Genomic DNA, 17998 nt, shown 5'->3' with positions numbered 1-17998 from the left:
TTCATGTCCAATCAGCGCTAGAGGTGAGATATACAGATATTTTGATAGCCAATCAAAATCCTACTCTCACCCTCGTGCCATTGGTCGTGTGATCAGATTGGTTCAGCCCACTAACATACGGATGCCACCAATAGACAAGAGGCACAAGGAGCGTTTTTATTTGGTTTAAACATGATTACAAAGACATCTCACCTACGGTGTATCCTAACAATAGTAACATGTTTAACTGTGAATTGGACAAAGATATAATTTGGATCAAAAATAAGGTGGTTAGCTGTATAGTATAACTCGCTTTTAATGCTACAATATTGTATCTTGTTTGGTAACAAGTTAGCTAGATTTGACACACATTTAACACCACTGTCAGCACAAAGCTCGACAGCAGCGTACCCAAAATATACACAAAAACGGGCGATAAAGGTGGATATATTCAAGCAAGTCATTGCACATCATATGGTCATTTCATCAAAGAAAGCTTTGCTAATCATCTTGTCATTGCCAAAGGTTTCTTTAGCACTTACACTGGAGAGAGAAGACCCAAGGAAGATCATGTGTTTGAAGCATTGGGAACAACAGATGAGCTGTCGATCAGCAATGGGGTAATGTGATGTCCTTTCCTTCTATTGAGTATTATGCTTTGTGAGTATTCACGGTCTTGTGTTTTGCATCAACAAAGGTCATACTTCACAGATCAGCTGGACAAGGTCTGAGTTTGAACTTATTCAGTTCATTTTTGGAGAGTAATGATGAACATATGTTATATTTTACTCAGTGCTTACCTGCCGAACCCTACAGATTCAGTGTGTCTTACAAGATGTGGGATCCAACATTACCACACGTCTGTCATCTGCAAGAGAAAGATAAGTAAATATATTTCTGCAAATCCTTTTGTAGAATCATTACACACAGTTCACCCCAGCCATTGTCCTTCTCATTCTACTCATACTCTTATCTCACTCTATCCAACAGAGAAAAGCAAGTTCAGTTCCCAGCCATTGGCAGACCTGGAAAGCTGTCTCGACGCATTCACAGAGGAGCTGCCACCACTGACAAACTTTATATTACCTGAAAGCACCCACTCTGGATGAAACTTTTCATTTCTTTATTTCAATTTTTTTATTGAGAACAAGTTCTCATTTACAACTGCGACCTGGCCAAGATAAAGCAGTGCGACAAAAACAACAACACAGAGTTACACATAAACAAACGTACAGTCAATAACACAAAAGAAAAGAAAAATAGAAAAATCTATGTACAGTGTGTGCAAATGTAGACGAGTAGGGAGGTAGGCAATAAATAGGCCATAGAGGTGAAAATAATTACAACTTAGCATTAATACTGGAGTGATAGATGTGCAGATGATGATGTGCAAGTAGAGATACTGGGGTGCAAGAGGGTAAGTAATAATATGGGGATGAGGTAGTTGGGTGTACTATTTACAGAATGTCTGTGTACAGATACAGTGATCGGTAAGCTGCTCTGACAGCTGATGCTTAAAGTTAGAGAGGGAGATATAAGACTCCAGCTTCAGAGATTTTTGCAATTCGTTCCAGTTATTGGCAGCAGAGAACTGGAAGGAAAGGCGGCCAAAGGAAGTGTTGGCTTTGGGGATGACCAGTGCAATATACCTGCTGGAGCGCGTGCTACGGGTGGGTGTTGCAATGGTGACCAGTGAGCTGAGATAAGACGGGGATTTACCTAGTGAAGACTTATAGATGACCTTGAACCAGTGGGTTTGGCGATGGATATATAGTGAGGGCCAGCCAACAAGAGCATACAGGTCGCAGTGGTGGGTAATATATGGGGCTTTGGTGATAAAATGGATGGCACTGTGATAGACTACATCCAGTTTTCTGAGTAGTGTTGGCGATATTTAGTAAATGACATCGCCGAAGTCAAGGATCGGTAGGATAGTCAGTTTTACGAGGGTATGTTTGGCAGCATGAGTGAAGGAGGCTTTGTTGCAAAATAGGAAGCAGATTCTAGATGTAGTTTTGGATTGGAGATGCTTAATGTGAGTCTGGAAGGAGAGTTTACAGTCTAACCAGACACCTAGGTATTTGTAGTTGTCCACATATTCTAGGTCAGAACCGTCCAGAGTAGTGATGCTAGTCGGGCGGGAGGGTGCGGGCAGCAATCGGTTGAAGAGCATGCACTTAGTTTTACTAGCATTTAAAATCAGTTGGAGGCCACGAAGGAGTGTTGTATGGCGTTGAAGCTCGTTTGAAGGTCTGTTAGCACAGTGTCCAAAGATGGCCCAGAAGTATACAGAATGGTGTCGTCTGCGTAGAGGTGGATCAGAGAATTACCAGCAGCAAGAGCGACATCATTGATATATACAGAGAAAAGAGTAGGCCCGAGAATTGAACATTTATAAGGTGATGTGGAAGTATTGATGATCGGTTTAAAGGTTCAAATTCCAAATAGTCTTAGTGTACTTCCAGGTAACACATCAGATGAGGTTTTGCATATGTTAATCCATGTTTAAAGCACCTCAATACATGTATATTGACATTTAATATCCATTGATGCATTAGTTATTAGATCCCTTTGTGGGTGAATACATTTCTGCATATTGGTTTGATGTGCTCTCTTTTTGTAACCTGTGTGTCCGGTTACATAGTCTGTAGGAAAGAGCAGCGCAGCCCTCCACATAGCACGGACAGTGTGTCGCCGAGCAGAATGCAGGTCAATTTGAGGTAATCATATGGTTCAGACCAACCACTGTAAAACAGTCATCCTGAACATTGTCCCAGAAACAGCCATATTAACTATAACTGTCTTTTTGTTCAGTGTTTCCCCTATAGTGCCACATAATTAGTTAAATAGTCCACCAGTGTGCAATCTGTGTCATATGATCTGTATATATATATATATATATACACACACACACACACGTATAGAGTTGAAGTCAGAAGTTTACATACACCTTAGCCAAATCAATTTAAACTAAGTTTTTCACAATTCCTGACATTTAATCCAAGTAAATATCCCCTGTTTTAGGTCAGTTAGGATCACCACTTTATTTTAAGAATGTGAAATGTCAGAATAATAGTAGAGAGAATGATTTATTTAAGCTTTTTATTTCTTTCATCACATTCCCAGTGGGTCAGAAGTTTACATACACTCAATTAGTATTTGGTAGCATTGCTTTTAAATTGGTTAACTTGGGTCAAACGTTTCAGGCATCCTTCCACAAGCTTCCCACAATAAGTTGGGTGAATTTTTGCCCATTCCTCCTGACAGAGCTGGTGTAACTGAGTCAGGTTTGTAGGCCTCCTTTTTCGCACATGCTTTTTCAGTTCTGCCCACACATTTTCTGTAGGATTGAGGTCAGGGCTTTGTGATGGCCACTCTAATACCTTGACTTTGTTGTCCTTAAGCCATTTTGCCACAACTTTGGAAGTATGCTTGGGGTCATTGTCTGTTTGGAAGACCCATTTGCGACCAAGCTTTAACTTCCTGACTGATGTCATGAGATGTTGCTTCAATATATTCATATAATTTTCCTACCTCATGATGCCATCCATCTATTTTGTGAAGTGCACCAGACCCTCCTGCAGCAAAGCACCCCCACGGGTACTGCCACCCTGTGCTTCACGGTTGGGATGGTGTTCTTCAGCTTGCAAGCCTCCCCGCATATTCTTCAAACATAATGATGGTCATTATGGCCAAACAATTATATTTTTGTTTCATCAGACCAGAGGACATTTCTCCAAAAACTATGATCTTTGTCCCCATGTGCAGTTGTAAACCATAGTCTGGTTTTATGGCGGTTTTGGAGCAGTGGCTTCTTCCTTGCTGAGCAGCCTTTCAGGTTCTCTCGATATAGGACTCGTTTTACTGTGGATATAGAAATGTTTGTACCAGTTTCCTCCAGCATCTTCACATGGTCCTTTGCTGTCGTTCTGGGATTGATTTGCACTTTTTGCACCAAAGTACGTTCAATTCTAGGAGACAGAACACCACTCCTTCCTGAGCGGTATGACGGCTGCGTTGTCCCATAGTGTTTATACTTGCGTACTTTTGTTTGTACAGATGAACGTGGTACCTTAAGGCATTTGGAAATTGCTCCCAAGGATGAACCAGACTTGTGGACGTCTACCATTGTTTTTCCTGAGGTCTTGGCTGATTTCTTTTGAATTTCCCATGATGTCAAGCAAAGAGGCACTGAGTTTGAAGGTAGGCCTTGAAATACATCCACAGGTACACCTCCAACTGACTCAAATGATGTCAATTAACGTATCAGAAGCTTCTAAAGCCATGACATTTTCTGGAATTTTCCAAGCTATTTAAAGCCACAGTCAACTTAGCGTATGTAAACTTCTGACCCACTTGAATTGGGATACAGTGAAATAATCTGTCCGTAAACAATTGTTGGAAAAATTACTTGTGTCATGCAAAGTAGATGTCGTAACCGACTTGCCAAAACTATAGTTTGTTAACAAGATTTGTGGAGTGGTTGAAACACTTAGGTTGGAGTCATTAAAACTAGTTTGTAGACTTCAACTTTACCTGTTCTGAAAGGCCCCAGAGTCTGCAACAACACTAAGCAAGGGGCACCATGAAGACCAAGGAGCTCTCCAAACAGGTCAGGGACAAAGTTGTGGAGATGTACAGATCAAGAGGGCCACCCACCAAAACTCATGGACCAGGCAATAAGGACATTAATCAGAGGCAACAGAGATCAAAGATAACCCTGAAGAAGCTGCAAATATCTTGGAATTTGAGTATCTGTCCATAGGGCCACTTTAAGCCATACACTCCACAGAGCTGGGCTTCACGGAAGAGTGGCCAGAAAAAAAACCATTGCTCAATGAAAACAAATAAGCAGACACGTTTGGTGTTTGCCAAAAGGCATGTTGGAGACTCCCCAAACATATGGAAGAAGGCACTGGTCAGATGAGACTAGAATGTTGCTTTTTGGCCATCAAGGAAAATGCTATGTGTGGCGCAAACCCAACACCTCTAGTCACCCCAAGAACACCATCCCCGAAGCATGGTGGTGGCAGTATCATGCTGTGGGGATGTTTTTCCATCAGCAGGGACTGGAAAACTGGTCAGAATTGAAGGAATGATGGATGGTGCTAAATACAGGGAAATTCTTGAGGGAAACCTGTTTGTCTTCTAGAGATTTGAGACTGGGATGGAGGTTCACCTTCCAGCAGGACAATGACCCTAAGCATACTGCTAAAGCAACACTCGAGTGGTTTAAGGGGAAACATTTAAATGTCTTGGAATGGTGTAGTCAAAGCCAAGACCTCAATCCCCAGTTGAGAATCTGTGGTATGACTTAAAGATTGCTGTACACCATCAGAACCCATCCAACTTGAAGGAGCAGGAGCAGTTTTAACTTGAATAGGCACAAATCCAAGTGGTTAGATGTGCCAAGCTTATAGAGACCTACCAAGAGACTTGCAGCTGTAATTGCTGCAAAAGGTGGCTCTACAAAGTATTGACTTTGGGGGTGGTGAATAGTTATGCACGCTGAAGTATTATTTTGTATATTCAAAGTGGTAGGCATGTTGTGTAAATAAAATGATATCCCCCCCCAAAAAAAGTCATTTAATTCCAGGTTGTAAGGCAACAAAATAGAAAAAATGCCAAGGGGGTGAATACTTTCGCAATCCACTATGTTCCTGGTATAAATGTGCACATTTTAGATTGTGTTCTCTAGCTGATGAACAGTCACCTCACGTCTTCCCACAGATTGAGCAACTACCTGTTTCCAGTGGCCAGGTACACAGCCATGAAATAAGGGAATGAGAAAATCTACAAAAGACCTGAATGACACATCTACACATGAATGAACAGACTGGGGAACTTTGAAACAACATTTATTCTGTTTAAGGATCATCATTGGCATATGTAAACGACAAATTGATGGTATACGCTTCAATATCTCGTAATGGAACTGCCCCTAAATTTCAAATAAAGACTTTAATCAAGTTTGACTTTGCTAGAGGCTAAACCTTAACATACTGAGTGGCACATCGCTTTTAATGAAATTTGGAAAAACTGCTACAACAATAACCTGTGATACTCGGATAATACCGAATGAAGAATTAGAATTTTGTAATGAAGTGAGCAAGTTATAATCCTGTGTTGGAAGCACAATGTACATTGTTGTATTTACATGTCACAGGTTGGATCACAAGAAGCTTCTTTATAAAGTATTTCAGAGAACACTGGACGAATAGCTTAAAATATCTCATGGATACAATATTTATACTGATGGGCTATCATGCCATGCTGCAGTAAATAAACTTGCTGATCATAGTCACTGCATTAGCATCATTAGCATCATGTTCTACATCAGAAATGTAATGTGCTGAATATATTGTCATATTGGAGAACTATCACAACTGGTCCTCAATGTACTGTAGGTTCAGATATCCTCTTCACACTGGGATTTACAGCATGGTTTCAATAACTGGTGGATGTGTAATCAAGCCAGTACAGTAGAGCTCAGCCCGGCTTAGTGTTGTAAAAAGGTCTCAAGTCTTCCAAATTGCACACAGTCACAGTATCTGGCACCAGCCCTGGCTCTTCTGGGAAAGGCTACTTGCCCAGGTCATAAGTGACAGATTGCGTTCCTCATATGGTGGGTAGCGCAGGTAGGTGACACACTCGATGCAACCGTTTCTGAGCAGGCATGATTTCCGGTGCGAGAAGGTGTCAAAGCTGTAGCGCCCATGGTAGGAACCCATCCCACTGGCACCTGTCAAGTAGAGTTAAACAAAATATGGGAGGGTTAATATAATATTTGTTCATTCACTATGGTGCGGCCTGTCAGACCTTATTATGGAATATTTGTTATTTTTTTTAAAGGGAGATGCAGTTCGACACAAACCGGTGCGCCTGGCACGCACTGTTCTACCATACTGTTACATTTGTCTTACCCCTTCACCCTCTGAATTGCACACAATCCTATTACCAAGGGTTAAAGAAGGATTTTTAAGCTGCCCCCTCCTTCATCTAAAGATTTAAGTTAATTTAACAAGTGACATCGATAGAGGATATTAGCTTTCACCTGATCAGTCTGTCAATACCATGTGTGTTTTTAATACTTTGTTCAATAAGAACAGATTTCAGCTGCAAAACATTTTATTACTGTATGCCCTACTGAACATGACCCAGGTCTCTGTACTGAGAAGGGTTGAAGACGTGAGGCAGTAATCTGACCCAGGCAGACCTTTCTCAAACCTACCTACTCCCCCAAAAGGCAGGACCACCATCAGGCTCTGCAGGACACTGTCATTGGAGCAGAAGCTCCCACTTGAGGTCTCACTCATTAGCCTTGAGATTACCTGCACAGGAAGCAGAAAGAGGCATGACAGCCAGTATATATTGTATGTGTACACATGAATTGTGTGTGTAAGCTTGTGCCAGTCACCTTGCTGTTGCTAGAGTAAGCGTACACACAGAGAGGCTTCTCTCGACGACTGATGAAGGAGATTGCCTCATCTATGCTGTTGACGGTCAGAATGGGCAGAACGGGTCCGAAAACCTCCTGCTGCATGATAGGGTCCGAGTCTATCACATCGCACAGAATGGTTGGTGCTTCACAAAAACAAATATATATACACACAAAAGTCATTATGTACAAATACTGTGGTGTAGTACAGACTGTAAATCAGGTGCATATAGATGTAGGAATAGTTTCCTGGACACCAATTAAGCCTAATCCCAGACTGAAAAGCACTTTCAATGGAGATTCTCTGTTGAGCATGCTATTTGCGCAGGACTAGGCTTAATCTTCGTCAAGGAAACCAGGCCTTAGAATCTCAAAACTTCCTTCCTCGTTCATTTACCAATGTATTTATCTGCTTCATTCACTTGGCCTCCTACAGCCACCTTGCCAGACCTCCGCAGCAGGTCCGTGGTGCGGTGTACGTTCTCCAGGTTCACGATGCGGCCAAAGCTCCTGGACTCCTGGGGGTCTGAACCATAGAACTGCAGGAGGCAGCAGCGCAAGGCTTGGAGCAGCTGTGCTTTGGCCTCGGCATGGCACAGGACGTAGTCAGGTGCTACCATACTCTGCCCAGCATTATGGAAGCGGGCCCAGGTGATGCGTCGTGCCGTGGTGGGGATGTCACACTGCTGGTCCACGTAGCAGGGGTTCTTACCACCGCCCAAGACCAGGGTGACGGGTGTGAGGGTGCGGGCTGCTGCCTGTGCCACTCTACCCCCGTCCTCACGGTTTCCTAGGGGAACCATTATTACCTCATACACAGAGCACACATTACGTCTGATACAACAAAGATTAGGGAGCAAAATTCAGATAAGGCAATGGTGACATTTTAAATCTGAACCTTTTTTACCTGTGAAGAAGACATGATCAAATTTGAGGTCCACTATTTCAGCCAGGTCATTCACCCCTGCAAGGGTCACATGGTAACACTCCTTTGAAAAGAGCAGGAATGTTTGTAGATTAAAAGGTATACTCACTTATATGACAAGTCACCAAAACAGCCACCTGTGTAACATTGAATTCAACTCACATTGTCCAGGTATGACGGTATGAGGTGGTGTAGTAGCTCCGATGTGTGAGAACTACATTCTGAGGGGTTGATAATCACACAGTTCCCTAAAGAACAAACAGATACAACAGTACAACGATTGGCAAGCAACTTTCAGTATTGAATGCAAATGGATGAGCATTGTGTTTGAGTGTGTGATACTTAAATGCCCTAAAGCCTATAGTTACAGTGTATTGTTACCTGCGGCAATGGCCCCAACCAGGGGTACCAGACAGAGCTGAACAGGGCTACACCAGGCCCCCACAATCAGCACCACCCCCAGTGGCTCACACACCACCAGGCACTCATCCAACGTGGTGGTCTGCACCAATCAGAAGAAGGCAGAGGGGAGGAGCTCACATTACCCAGCCAATGGAAAACTCATGAGTCACAGGTACTACGTGCAGTCACTGTTTGGCATGACAATTCCATAAGAAGTTGAAAATAGAGCAAAATGATTGGCACCCAGACTATTCTAAGCTGTTTTAACAAGTTCAGCACAATACATTGCTTTGTAGGCGAGAGACAGCCCGTTCTCTCAAAGACAATTTAACTAATTGATGATTCAACAATCATATTTTAAGTGGCTTTAAAACTTGTGTATTCCTACAAAGTCCAACTAAACCACCATCATACATAGCAAAAGGTTATGCAACGTAAAACAAAAACCGGTGTTTTTACTGGACAAATTCAGTTAGTAGTACCTCCCCATTTCACTCCATTTCAAAATGTTTCTCCCAACTGAAGACGACCCAGTATTCAGAAAACACACACGGGGCACCCTGTAACAGTCTTACCAGGTTCCTCTCCACTGGTTGCGGCTCCATCCACTTCTTGAGGTTGTTGATGGCATGAAGAGCCTCGTTCTTCACCAGTATCAGTTCAGACACTACCGTCTCAAACCGCGGCTGGCAAAACAGCACAAATGCTCAGGTCTCGGACAGAACATTTGAAATAAGGCCTTGATGGTAGCCGGTTTGTTTACACTATTGATTACCTTGAAGATAAATATTAGAAAAATGCCACAGTGATTTATTGGGGAACCAATGTGTGCCTTCAGGAATGTGGATTCCCTAATAAAATCACTGTTAGTAATAAAGAAGGTGATACACACACACACACACACGTCAGCTTTAGAACACCTACTCAGGGGTTTTTATTTGTACTATTTGTCTACATTGTAGAATAATAGTGAAGACATCAAAACTATGAAATAACACTTGGAATCATGTAGTAACTCAAATAAGAACTCAAATAAGCAAAGAAATGAGAGTCCATCATTACTTTAAGTCAGTAAATATGAAAAATGTGAAGAATTTTCAGTCGCAGAAACCATCAAGCGTTATGAAACTGGCTCTCATGAGGACTGCCACAGGAATGGAAAACCCAGAGTTCATTATAGTTACCAGCCTCAGAAATTTCAGCCCAAATAAATGCTTCAGAGTTCAAGTAATAGCCACATCTGAAATTCAACTGTTCAGAATCAGGCCTTCATGGTCAAATTTCTACAAAGAAACCACTACTAAAAGGACACCAATAAGAAGAGACTTGCTTGGGCCAAGAAACACGAGCAATGGACATTAGACTGGTGGAAATCGGTCCTTTGGTCTGATGAGTCCAAATTGGAGATTTTTGGTTCCACCCGCCGTGTCTTTGTGAGACACAAAGTAGGTGAACGGATGATCTCTGCGTGTGGTTCCCACCATGAAGCATGGAGGAAAAGGTGTGATGGTGTGGGGATGCTTTGCTGGTGACACAGTCAGTGGTTTATTTAGAATTCAAGGCCCACTTAACCAGCATGCATTCTGCAGCGGTACGCCATCCCATCTGGTTTGGACTTAGTGGGACTATCGTTGGTTTTTCAACAGGACAATGACCAAACACACCTCCAGGCTGTGTAATGGTTATTTTACCAAGGAGAGTGATGGAGTGCTGCATCAGATGACCTGGCCTCCACAATCCCCCAACTGCAACCCAATTGAGATGGTTTGGGATGAGTCAGACAGGCAGAGTGAAGGAAAAGCAACCAACAAGTGCTCAGCATATGTGGGAAGTCCTTCAAGACTGTTGGAAAAGCATTCCAGGTGAAGCTGGTTGTGAGAATGCCAAGTGTGCAACGCTGTCATCAAGGAAAATGCTATTTGAAGAAACTCAAATATAAAACATGTTTAGATTTGTTTGCCATTTTCTTGGTTCCTACAAGATTCCGTGTGTTATTGCATAGTTTTGATTTCTTCACTATTATTCTAATAGTAAAATAAAAACCCTTGAACGAGTAGGTGTTCTAAAACTTTTGACCGGTAGTGTATATACACACATATACATTATATAGAACAAAATGCAACCATTTCAAAGATTTTACTGAGTTACAGTTCATATGAGGGGAAATCAGACAATTTCAATAAATTCATTACACCCGAATCTATGGATTTCACATGACTCGGAATACAGACATGCATTTGTTAGTCACAGATACCTTAAAACAGGTATTCCCAGGGGTATGCGCAATGCCGTCAGGGGTACGCCAAATAGAAAATGTGATTCACAATTTAAAAATTTAAAAAAATTCTTCACATTTTCAAACAGTCCATTTATATTTTCCAACGGGCTATACATTTGGGTGAGGTTTCCCCCCCCCCCTCGCCCGATTAGCCTAGTTTCACTGCCAAAAATAAAATTAAACCATCTAGTGATCAGCGAAATAACAACAATGTAAAAGTACAGGTAGCCCAGCTAGCATGGACACTGACAGTTGGGAATCTGATGCAGCCAATGAGAATTAAGACTACTTTCGAGTAGTAAGACATGTATAAATGCAACAGATACCATTAATAAGAAGGGGCTAGAAGTGTCTTATATGGTGGTGAGCTACCGAGTGGATCGGACAGGAAAGCCCCATACTATTGTGGAGTGCTTAATTCTTCCTTCTGCCGCAAATATGGCAGGGACAATGCTGGGGGAAAAGACCCCCTCCCCCAAAAATATGGGTACACTGCAGCATCCACAGAGAGGCTCTTGCTGCCAAGGGAATGCCTGACCGCTTGAAAGACGTTTTGGACACTACAGTGAAAATGGTTAACTTGTTAAAGCAAGGCCCCTGAACGCGTGTGTATTTTCTGCACTATGCAATGATATGGGCAGCGACCATGTAAAGATTTTACAATATACAGTAGTGTGCTGGTTATCAAGGGGCAAAGTATTGACATTTTTTTTTAAATGAGCTTAAAGTTCTTTTTACTAACCATTATTTTCACTTGTCTGACCACTTGCATGATGACGAGTTTTTCACACGACTGGCCTATCTGAGTGATGTTGTCTCGCCTGAATGATCTGAATCTAGGATTACAGGGACTCTCCACAACTATATTAAATGTGTGGGACTAAATTGAGGCTATGATTAAGAAGTTTGAGTTCTTCTCTGTCTGCATTAACAAGGACAACACTCAGGTCTTTCCATCATCGTATGATTTTGTGTGTGCAAACGAGTGAGTTTGATGCGCAATTACCCAGGTACTTTCCCGAAACGGATGACACAAACAACTGGATTCGTTATCCCTTTCATGCCCTGCCTCCAGTCCACTTACTGATATCTGAACAAGAGAGCCTCATCAAAATTGCATCAAGCGGTTTTGTGAAAATGTAATTTAATCAGAAGCCACTGCCAGATTTCTGGATTGGGCTGCGCTCAGAGTATTCTGCCTTGGAAAGTCGCACTGTTAAGACACTGATGCCCTATGTGAGAGTGGATTCTCGGCCATCACTAGCATGAAAAGTAAATACAGACAGACTGTGGAAAATGATTTAAGACTGAGACACTCTCCAATACGATCCAACATTGCAGAGTTGTGCATCCTTTCAAGCACACCCTTCTCATTAACCTGTGGTGAGCTATTCACAATTTTCAATTAACAAAAAGGTTTTATATGTAAGATGGTTAAATTAAAGAGCAAAATGTATTATTATGTGTGTCCTCGTCCTATAAGAGCTCTTTGTCACTTCCCACGAGCAGGGTTGTGACAGAAACTTATGTTTAATAAATGTATAGTATAGTGTGTGTGTGGCAGGCTTACAATGATGGCAAAAAACAATATTTGACAGTGCGCTGACCCTGGTGGTAGAGGGGTTATGCAGCTGGAGGTTGAATGTTTGAAGGGGTACGGGACTATAAAAACTGGGAATCACTGCCTTAAAAGAAATGGTCTCACAGGGGGCCTCAGGATCTAGTCACTGTATTTCTGTGCATTCAAATTGCCATCGATTAAATGCTATTGTGTCCTTTGTCTGTAGCTTATGCCTGCCCATACCATAACCCCATCGCCACCATGGGGGACTACGTTCACAACCTTGACATCAGATAACCGCTCGTCCACATGGCATCATACACGTGGTCTGCGGTTGTGAGGCCGGTTGGACGTACTGCCAAATTCTCTAAAACAATGTTGGAGGCGACTTATGGTAATGAAATAAACAAATAATCTGGCAACAGCTCTGGTGGAAATTCCTGCAGTCAGCATGGCAATTACACGCTCCCTCAAAACATCTGTAGCATTGTGTTGTGTGGCAAAACTGCACATTTTAGAGTGACCTTTTACTGCCCCCAGCACAAGGTGCACCTGTGTAATGATCATGCCGTCTAATCAGATCCTTGATATGCCACACCTGTCAGGTGGATGGATTATCGTGGAAAGAAGAAATGCTCACTAACAGGGATGTAAACAAATGTTTGAAAACATTTGAGAGAAAGAAGCTTTTTCTGGGACATTTTATTTCAGCTCAAGAAACATGGGACAAACACTTTACATGTTGCATTTATATTTTTGTTAAGTGTATATAAACCTGTTTTTGCTTTGCCATTATGGGGTATTGTGTGTAGATTGATGAGGGAAAAAACGATTTAGTCAATTTTAGAATAAGGAAAAAGTGAAGGGGTATGAATACTTTCCGAATACATAGTATATTGTTATTATGTACTGGTCTGCATCTTGTCAACCTCTTCAGCTCCTACTAAAATATGGAGAAATGATTAGACATTCTCCATCTGGAGAATAACTTCTGTACCTTATGGAGGTCCCTCCCAAGTGCATCCACAAAGTCACACTCGTGTTCCACCAGCATGCGCACTAGGGCTTCCAGTTGGACCTGTCTGAAGCTCTCGTCAAATGCGCGGCCAGCTTGGAAGGCAGCTCTGGCCCTTTTCAGCAGCTCCATACACTCTAAAAGACGGGTCTTCATGCAGGGCTCCTCCAGCCTGTTCCTGAAATACATGTCAGACAAAAGCCAGTGTATTCCTATGTGTAAAGGAAACAAGTCTTGTAGTTAGTATTCTAGATCAAATCATATTCAGTACACCTTCTGCAGGTTAGGCTGCCATTCTTCTTGCATGCATAACATGCTCCTGCTTTTCTGCGCATGCTTCCTTCTACACTGTCATGTTAATCTCGAACAGGCTTACAGATACACTACATGGCCAAAAGTATAGTCAAACATCTCATTCCGAAATCATTTAAAATGGAGTTGGTCCCCACTTTGCTGCTATAACAGCCTCCAATCTTCTGGGAAGGCTTTCCGCGAAATGTTGGAACATTGCTTCCATTCAGCCACAAGAGCATTAGTGAGATTGGACACGGATGTTGGGCGATTAGGCCTGGCTCGCAGTCCCCGTTCCAATTACTCCCAAAGGTGTTACATGGAGTTGAGGTCAGGGCTCTGTGCATGCCAGTCAAGTTCTTTCACACAGATCTTGACAAGACTGTTATTCCTCCACCAATCTTTACAATTGGCACTCTGCATTGGGGCAGGTAACGTTCTCCTGGCATCCACCAAACACAGATTCGACGATCGGACTGCCAGATGGTGAAGCGTGACTCATCACTCCAGAGAACGCATTTCCACTGCTCCAGAGTCCAATAGCGGCAAGCTTTACACCACTCCACCCGCCGCTTGGCATTGCGCATGGTGATCTTAGGCTTGTGTGCAGCTGCTCGGCCACAGAAACCCATTTCATGAAGCTCCCAACGAACAGTTCTTGTGCCGATGTTGCTTCCAGCAGCAGTTTGGAACTCGGTAGTGAGCATTGCAACAGATGATTTGTATGCGCTTCGGCACTCGGCGGTTCCATACTTTGTGCTTGTGTGGCCTACCACTTCGCGGCTGAGCCATAGTTGCTCCTAGACATTTCCACTTCACAATAACAGCACTTACAGTTGACCAGGGCAGCTCTTGCAGGACAGAAATTTCACAAACTGACTTGTTGAAAAGGTGGCATTCGATGACAGTGCCACGTTTTTAAAAAAGTCACTGAGCTCTACAGCAAGGCCATTCTACCGGCAATATTTGTCTATTGAGATTGCAGAGCTTTGTGCTCGGTTTTATACGGGGCGGCAGATATCCTAGTGGTTAGTGTTAGACTAGTAACCGAAAGGTTGCAAGATCGTATCCCCGAGGTGAAAATGTAAAAATATGTTGTTCTGCCCCTGAACAAGGCAGTTAACCCACTGTTCCTAGGGAGTCATTGAAAATAAGAAATTGTTCTTAACTGACTTGCCTAGTTAAATAAAAGGTTAAAAAAATATATATAAAAAAACCTGTCAGTGACTAATTTGAAAGGGGTGTCCACATACGTTTGGCCATATAATGTATAAGCCTGGTGAAAAGTGTGTGCCAAACAGAGGACAGCCCATGTGCAGTATCCATACCATTAAAACCCCAGTATCAGAGGAAAATGACTCAGCCAATCAGGTTGCCTGGAAACCTGTTGAATTGCATTTAACTCTACATCGGGCAGAAATTAGTGTTTGAATCAGGAAAGTTTCCTCTCATGACTGCAACAAGTCAGAATGGTGAATAAAATTATATTTTAAATGTACTTTACCGGTTGTCCTTGCAGTTGGTCCTTTGCGCGGTAGGAATGTGAGACAATGTATCCACAGGAAAGTTTTCAAAGCGCGTGTAGAGCGTTTCGATCACCTGAAGCATGTGATACAAATACATACTGGAGAAGGATGGATACTTGCTGGAGAGGCATGCATACTTGCCAAGCTGGTACACATGCTCATGTTTACATGGTTCTGTGTATGCTTCAGGTGATTGAAATCCAAATGCACCATCAGCATGTAATTATACTTTCTGCCACCAAAAGGACCAACCACACAGACAACCGGTAAAGTGCCTTAAAATATACCGTTATTACATTCTGACTTGTAGAGGTGGTGAGAGGGACATTTCCTGACTCAAACACTCATCTCCGCCCACCTAGACGTCGGGTTTCCAGGCAACGCAAAAGAGAATCAATGAAAGATATGAGTAATGAAGTTGTTCAAACCTGTCACATGAACTTTCTAAAAGATAAGTAATATTGACCTCAAAGATGAACAAAGTTTAACAAAATACATTAAGTTTGCGCAACAAACGTAAATCAGTAAAACATGAATGCGTGTTCCTACCAACGTGATTTAAGTGAATTTAGACAGCGATTTGGGATGTGTCTGACTAGTTTTAATCGGCTCAGCTGTACTGCATCTCCGTGCTAGAGGCGTCACTACAGACCATGGTTGGATTCCTGGATGTCTCACAACCGACCGTGATTGCGAGTCCCAGAGGGCGGCGTACAATTGGCCCAGCGTCGTCTGGGTTAGGCCCGGGTAGGCCTTAATTGTAAATAATAATGTGTTCTTAACTGGCTTGCCTAGTCAAATAAAAATACAATAAGAAGAATAACAATGTAGGCAACTTACCTCCGCAATGCTTTGAACCGGTGTGTTGGAGGAGTACTCATTTTTGAGATGCAATGATCGTTAAACTACTTTTTGAAGTGTATGAAGGGGACGCATTGAAATTCAGGCTCACCTGACCCAAACTTGAGTCTTCTGACATATGTCTTCGGGCGTGCGCAGTAGCCTATAAACCGCTATAGCCTAGGCAGGGAGGGTTAGTGCTATCTGGAATCATTGGGATGTCCCCCACCCTAAACAATAACAATGGTTACAAAATTCCGCTAATTTCAATATATTCCCTGATTTTACCGAAATCCCGGTTGGGATACTCCCGGAATCAGGAGGAAATAAACACGAAATCTGTAATTCTTCAACCAGGTTAACCATTTTAAATTTCAACGGGGTAGGGAAGTCCCAAGGACCATTCAGCGAGTTTGATCCTTTGGGCGGTAGGAATATGAGCAAATAAATCCATAGGAAAGTATAATTACATTTTTCCCAAAGCGCTGGTAGAGCGCTTAGATGTATATCACCTGAAGCATGCGATACAAATACATGCTGGAGAGGGTGGGTATAATTTGTGGAACGATCCAACAGGAAACTGTTCCAAAAACTTCGTGAAGTACAAGGTAACATGAGCAATCCACCTAGTTGCCGAATAGGCATCAACTCACCATGTAGCTTATTCTTAATGTTTGTCGATAGGCTACCAGAGTGAGTACAGACATTTTTCGGAATAAACAATTTTTAAAAAGTAATTAAATAGCCCACTCCCTACCCCGTTATCTTGTTCTGCTGCTATACAACTGTGTAAGTGTTTGTTGGCAACCTTGTTAGTTATGAAGTTTTTGGAACAGATTCCTATTGGAATGTTCCACAAATTATACCCACCCTGCAGGAGAGGCAAGCATACCTGCCAAACTGACGCACATGGTTATGTGCATGCTTCAGGTGATAGAAATCTGAGTGCACTACCAACATGTAATTATACTTCCCTGTATATTGTCTCACATACCAACCGGTAAAGTAATTTAATATACTTTTATAACATTCTGGCTTGTAGAGGTGGCGAGATGAACAGTTCGCGATTCAAACACTAATCTCTGCCCACCTACACGTCGGGTTTCCAGGAAACGCAAAAGATAATCAAAGATATGAGCGATGAAGAAATCAAGTTGTTCAAACCTGTCACACGAACTTTCTGAAAGATAAGTAATATTGATCTCAAAGATGAACAAAGTTTAACAATATACATTAAGTTTGAAATCAATAAAACAATGCGTGTTACTATCAATGTGATTCAAGTAGATTTAGACAGCGATCTGGGATGCGTCTGACCAGTTTTAATGTAGCCAATTTACCTCCGCAATGCTTTGAACCAGCGCGTTGGAGGAGTCCTCATGGTTTTAGATATGCAATGATCGTTAAACTACTTTTTAAAAAGTGTATGAAGGGGAAGCATTGAAATTCAGGCTCGCCTGACCCAAACTTGAGTCGACTGACATACGTCGCTATAGCCTAGGTAAGGGAGGGTTAGTGCTATCTGGAATCATTGGGCTGTCCCCCACCCTAAACCATAACCAGGGTTACAAAATTCCGCTAATTTCAATATATCCCCTGGAGTATTCCCGGAATCAGGAGGGAATAAGCAGGACATCTGGAATCCTCCAACCAGGTTAACCATTTTAAATTTCAACGGGGTAGGGACGTCCCAAGGATCCCTGATAGCAAGGAAACGATCTGGACTTTGCAGATAGAAATGTA

The 17998-nt window shown here is 42.4% G+C and overlaps 1 protein-coding gene and 1 long non-coding RNA gene across 10 annotated transcripts; one reads left to right on the top strand and one right to left on the bottom strand.

Annotated features, from left to right (window-relative positions):
* The first annotated feature begins 129 nt into the window (after positions 1–129).
* Positions 130–5948, top strand: LOC118392936 (uncharacterized). 3 transcript variants are annotated; one of them, XR_004827466.2, is made up of 4 exons: positions 139–420; positions 505–599; positions 773–864; positions 970–5948. It is a non-coding gene; the product is annotated as an uncharacterized LOC118392936 (long non-coding RNA). The 3 variants fall into 3 exon arrangements; XR_004827467.2 differs by having other exon boundaries at positions 130–266; positions 773–5948; XR_004827465.2 differs by having other exon boundaries at positions 773–5948.
* Positions 5822–17883, bottom strand: aldh3b2 (aldehyde dehydrogenase 3 family, member B2). 7 transcript variants are annotated; one of them, XM_035784968.1, is made up of 10 exons: positions 17596–17883; positions 13581–13776; positions 9320–9430; positions 8724–8844; positions 8505–8590; positions 8325–8406; positions 7815–8207; positions 7397–7563; positions 7211–7310; positions 5822–6721 (listed from the first exon to the last, which is right to left on the bottom strand). In XM_035784968.1, the coding sequence occupies exons 1-10, from the start codon at positions 17634–17636 to the stop codon at positions 6522–6524; spliced, it is 1497 nt and encodes a 498-aa protein (XP_035640861.1). In that variant the 5' UTR covers positions 17637–17883; the 3' UTR covers positions 5822–6521. The 7 variants fall into 7 exon arrangements, with proteins under 7 accessions (XP_035640861.1, XP_035640866.1, XP_035640860.1 ...); XM_035784973.2 differs by lacking the exon at positions 17596–17883 and adding an exon at positions 16909–17068; XM_035784967.2 differs by lacking the exon at positions 17596–17883 and adding an exon at positions 16256–16805.
* Between the last annotated feature and the right edge of the window lie 115 nt (positions 17884–17998).

The sequence above is a fragment of the Oncorhynchus keta genome, chromosome 14, assembly GCF_023373465.1.
Source record: "Oncorhynchus keta strain PuntledgeMale-10-30-2019 chromosome 14, Oket_V2, whole genome shotgun sequence".
Classification (NCBI taxonomy): Eukaryota; Metazoa; Chordata; class Actinopteri; order Salmoniformes; family Salmonidae; genus Oncorhynchus; species Oncorhynchus keta.
The sequence above is the reverse complement of the archived record's forward strand: the minus strand, read 5'-3'. Positions and strand labels throughout refer to the sequence as shown.

Excerpts from the sequence above, each read along its gene's own strand:
- aldh3b2 (XM_035784965.2), bottom strand. The coding sequence starts at position 15,512 with ATGTATTTGTATCACATGCTTCAGGTGATCGAAACGCTCTACACGCGC. Across the intron at positions 13,777-15,393 it reads ACCAACTGCAAGGACAACCG|GAACAGGCTGGAGGAGCCCT; the intron begins GTAAAGTACATT and ends CATGTATTTCAG. Across the intron at positions 8,208-8,324 it reads TGATCATGTCTTCTTCACAG|GAAACCGTGAGGACGGGGGT; the intron begins GTAAAAAAGGTT and ends TGGTTCCCCTAG.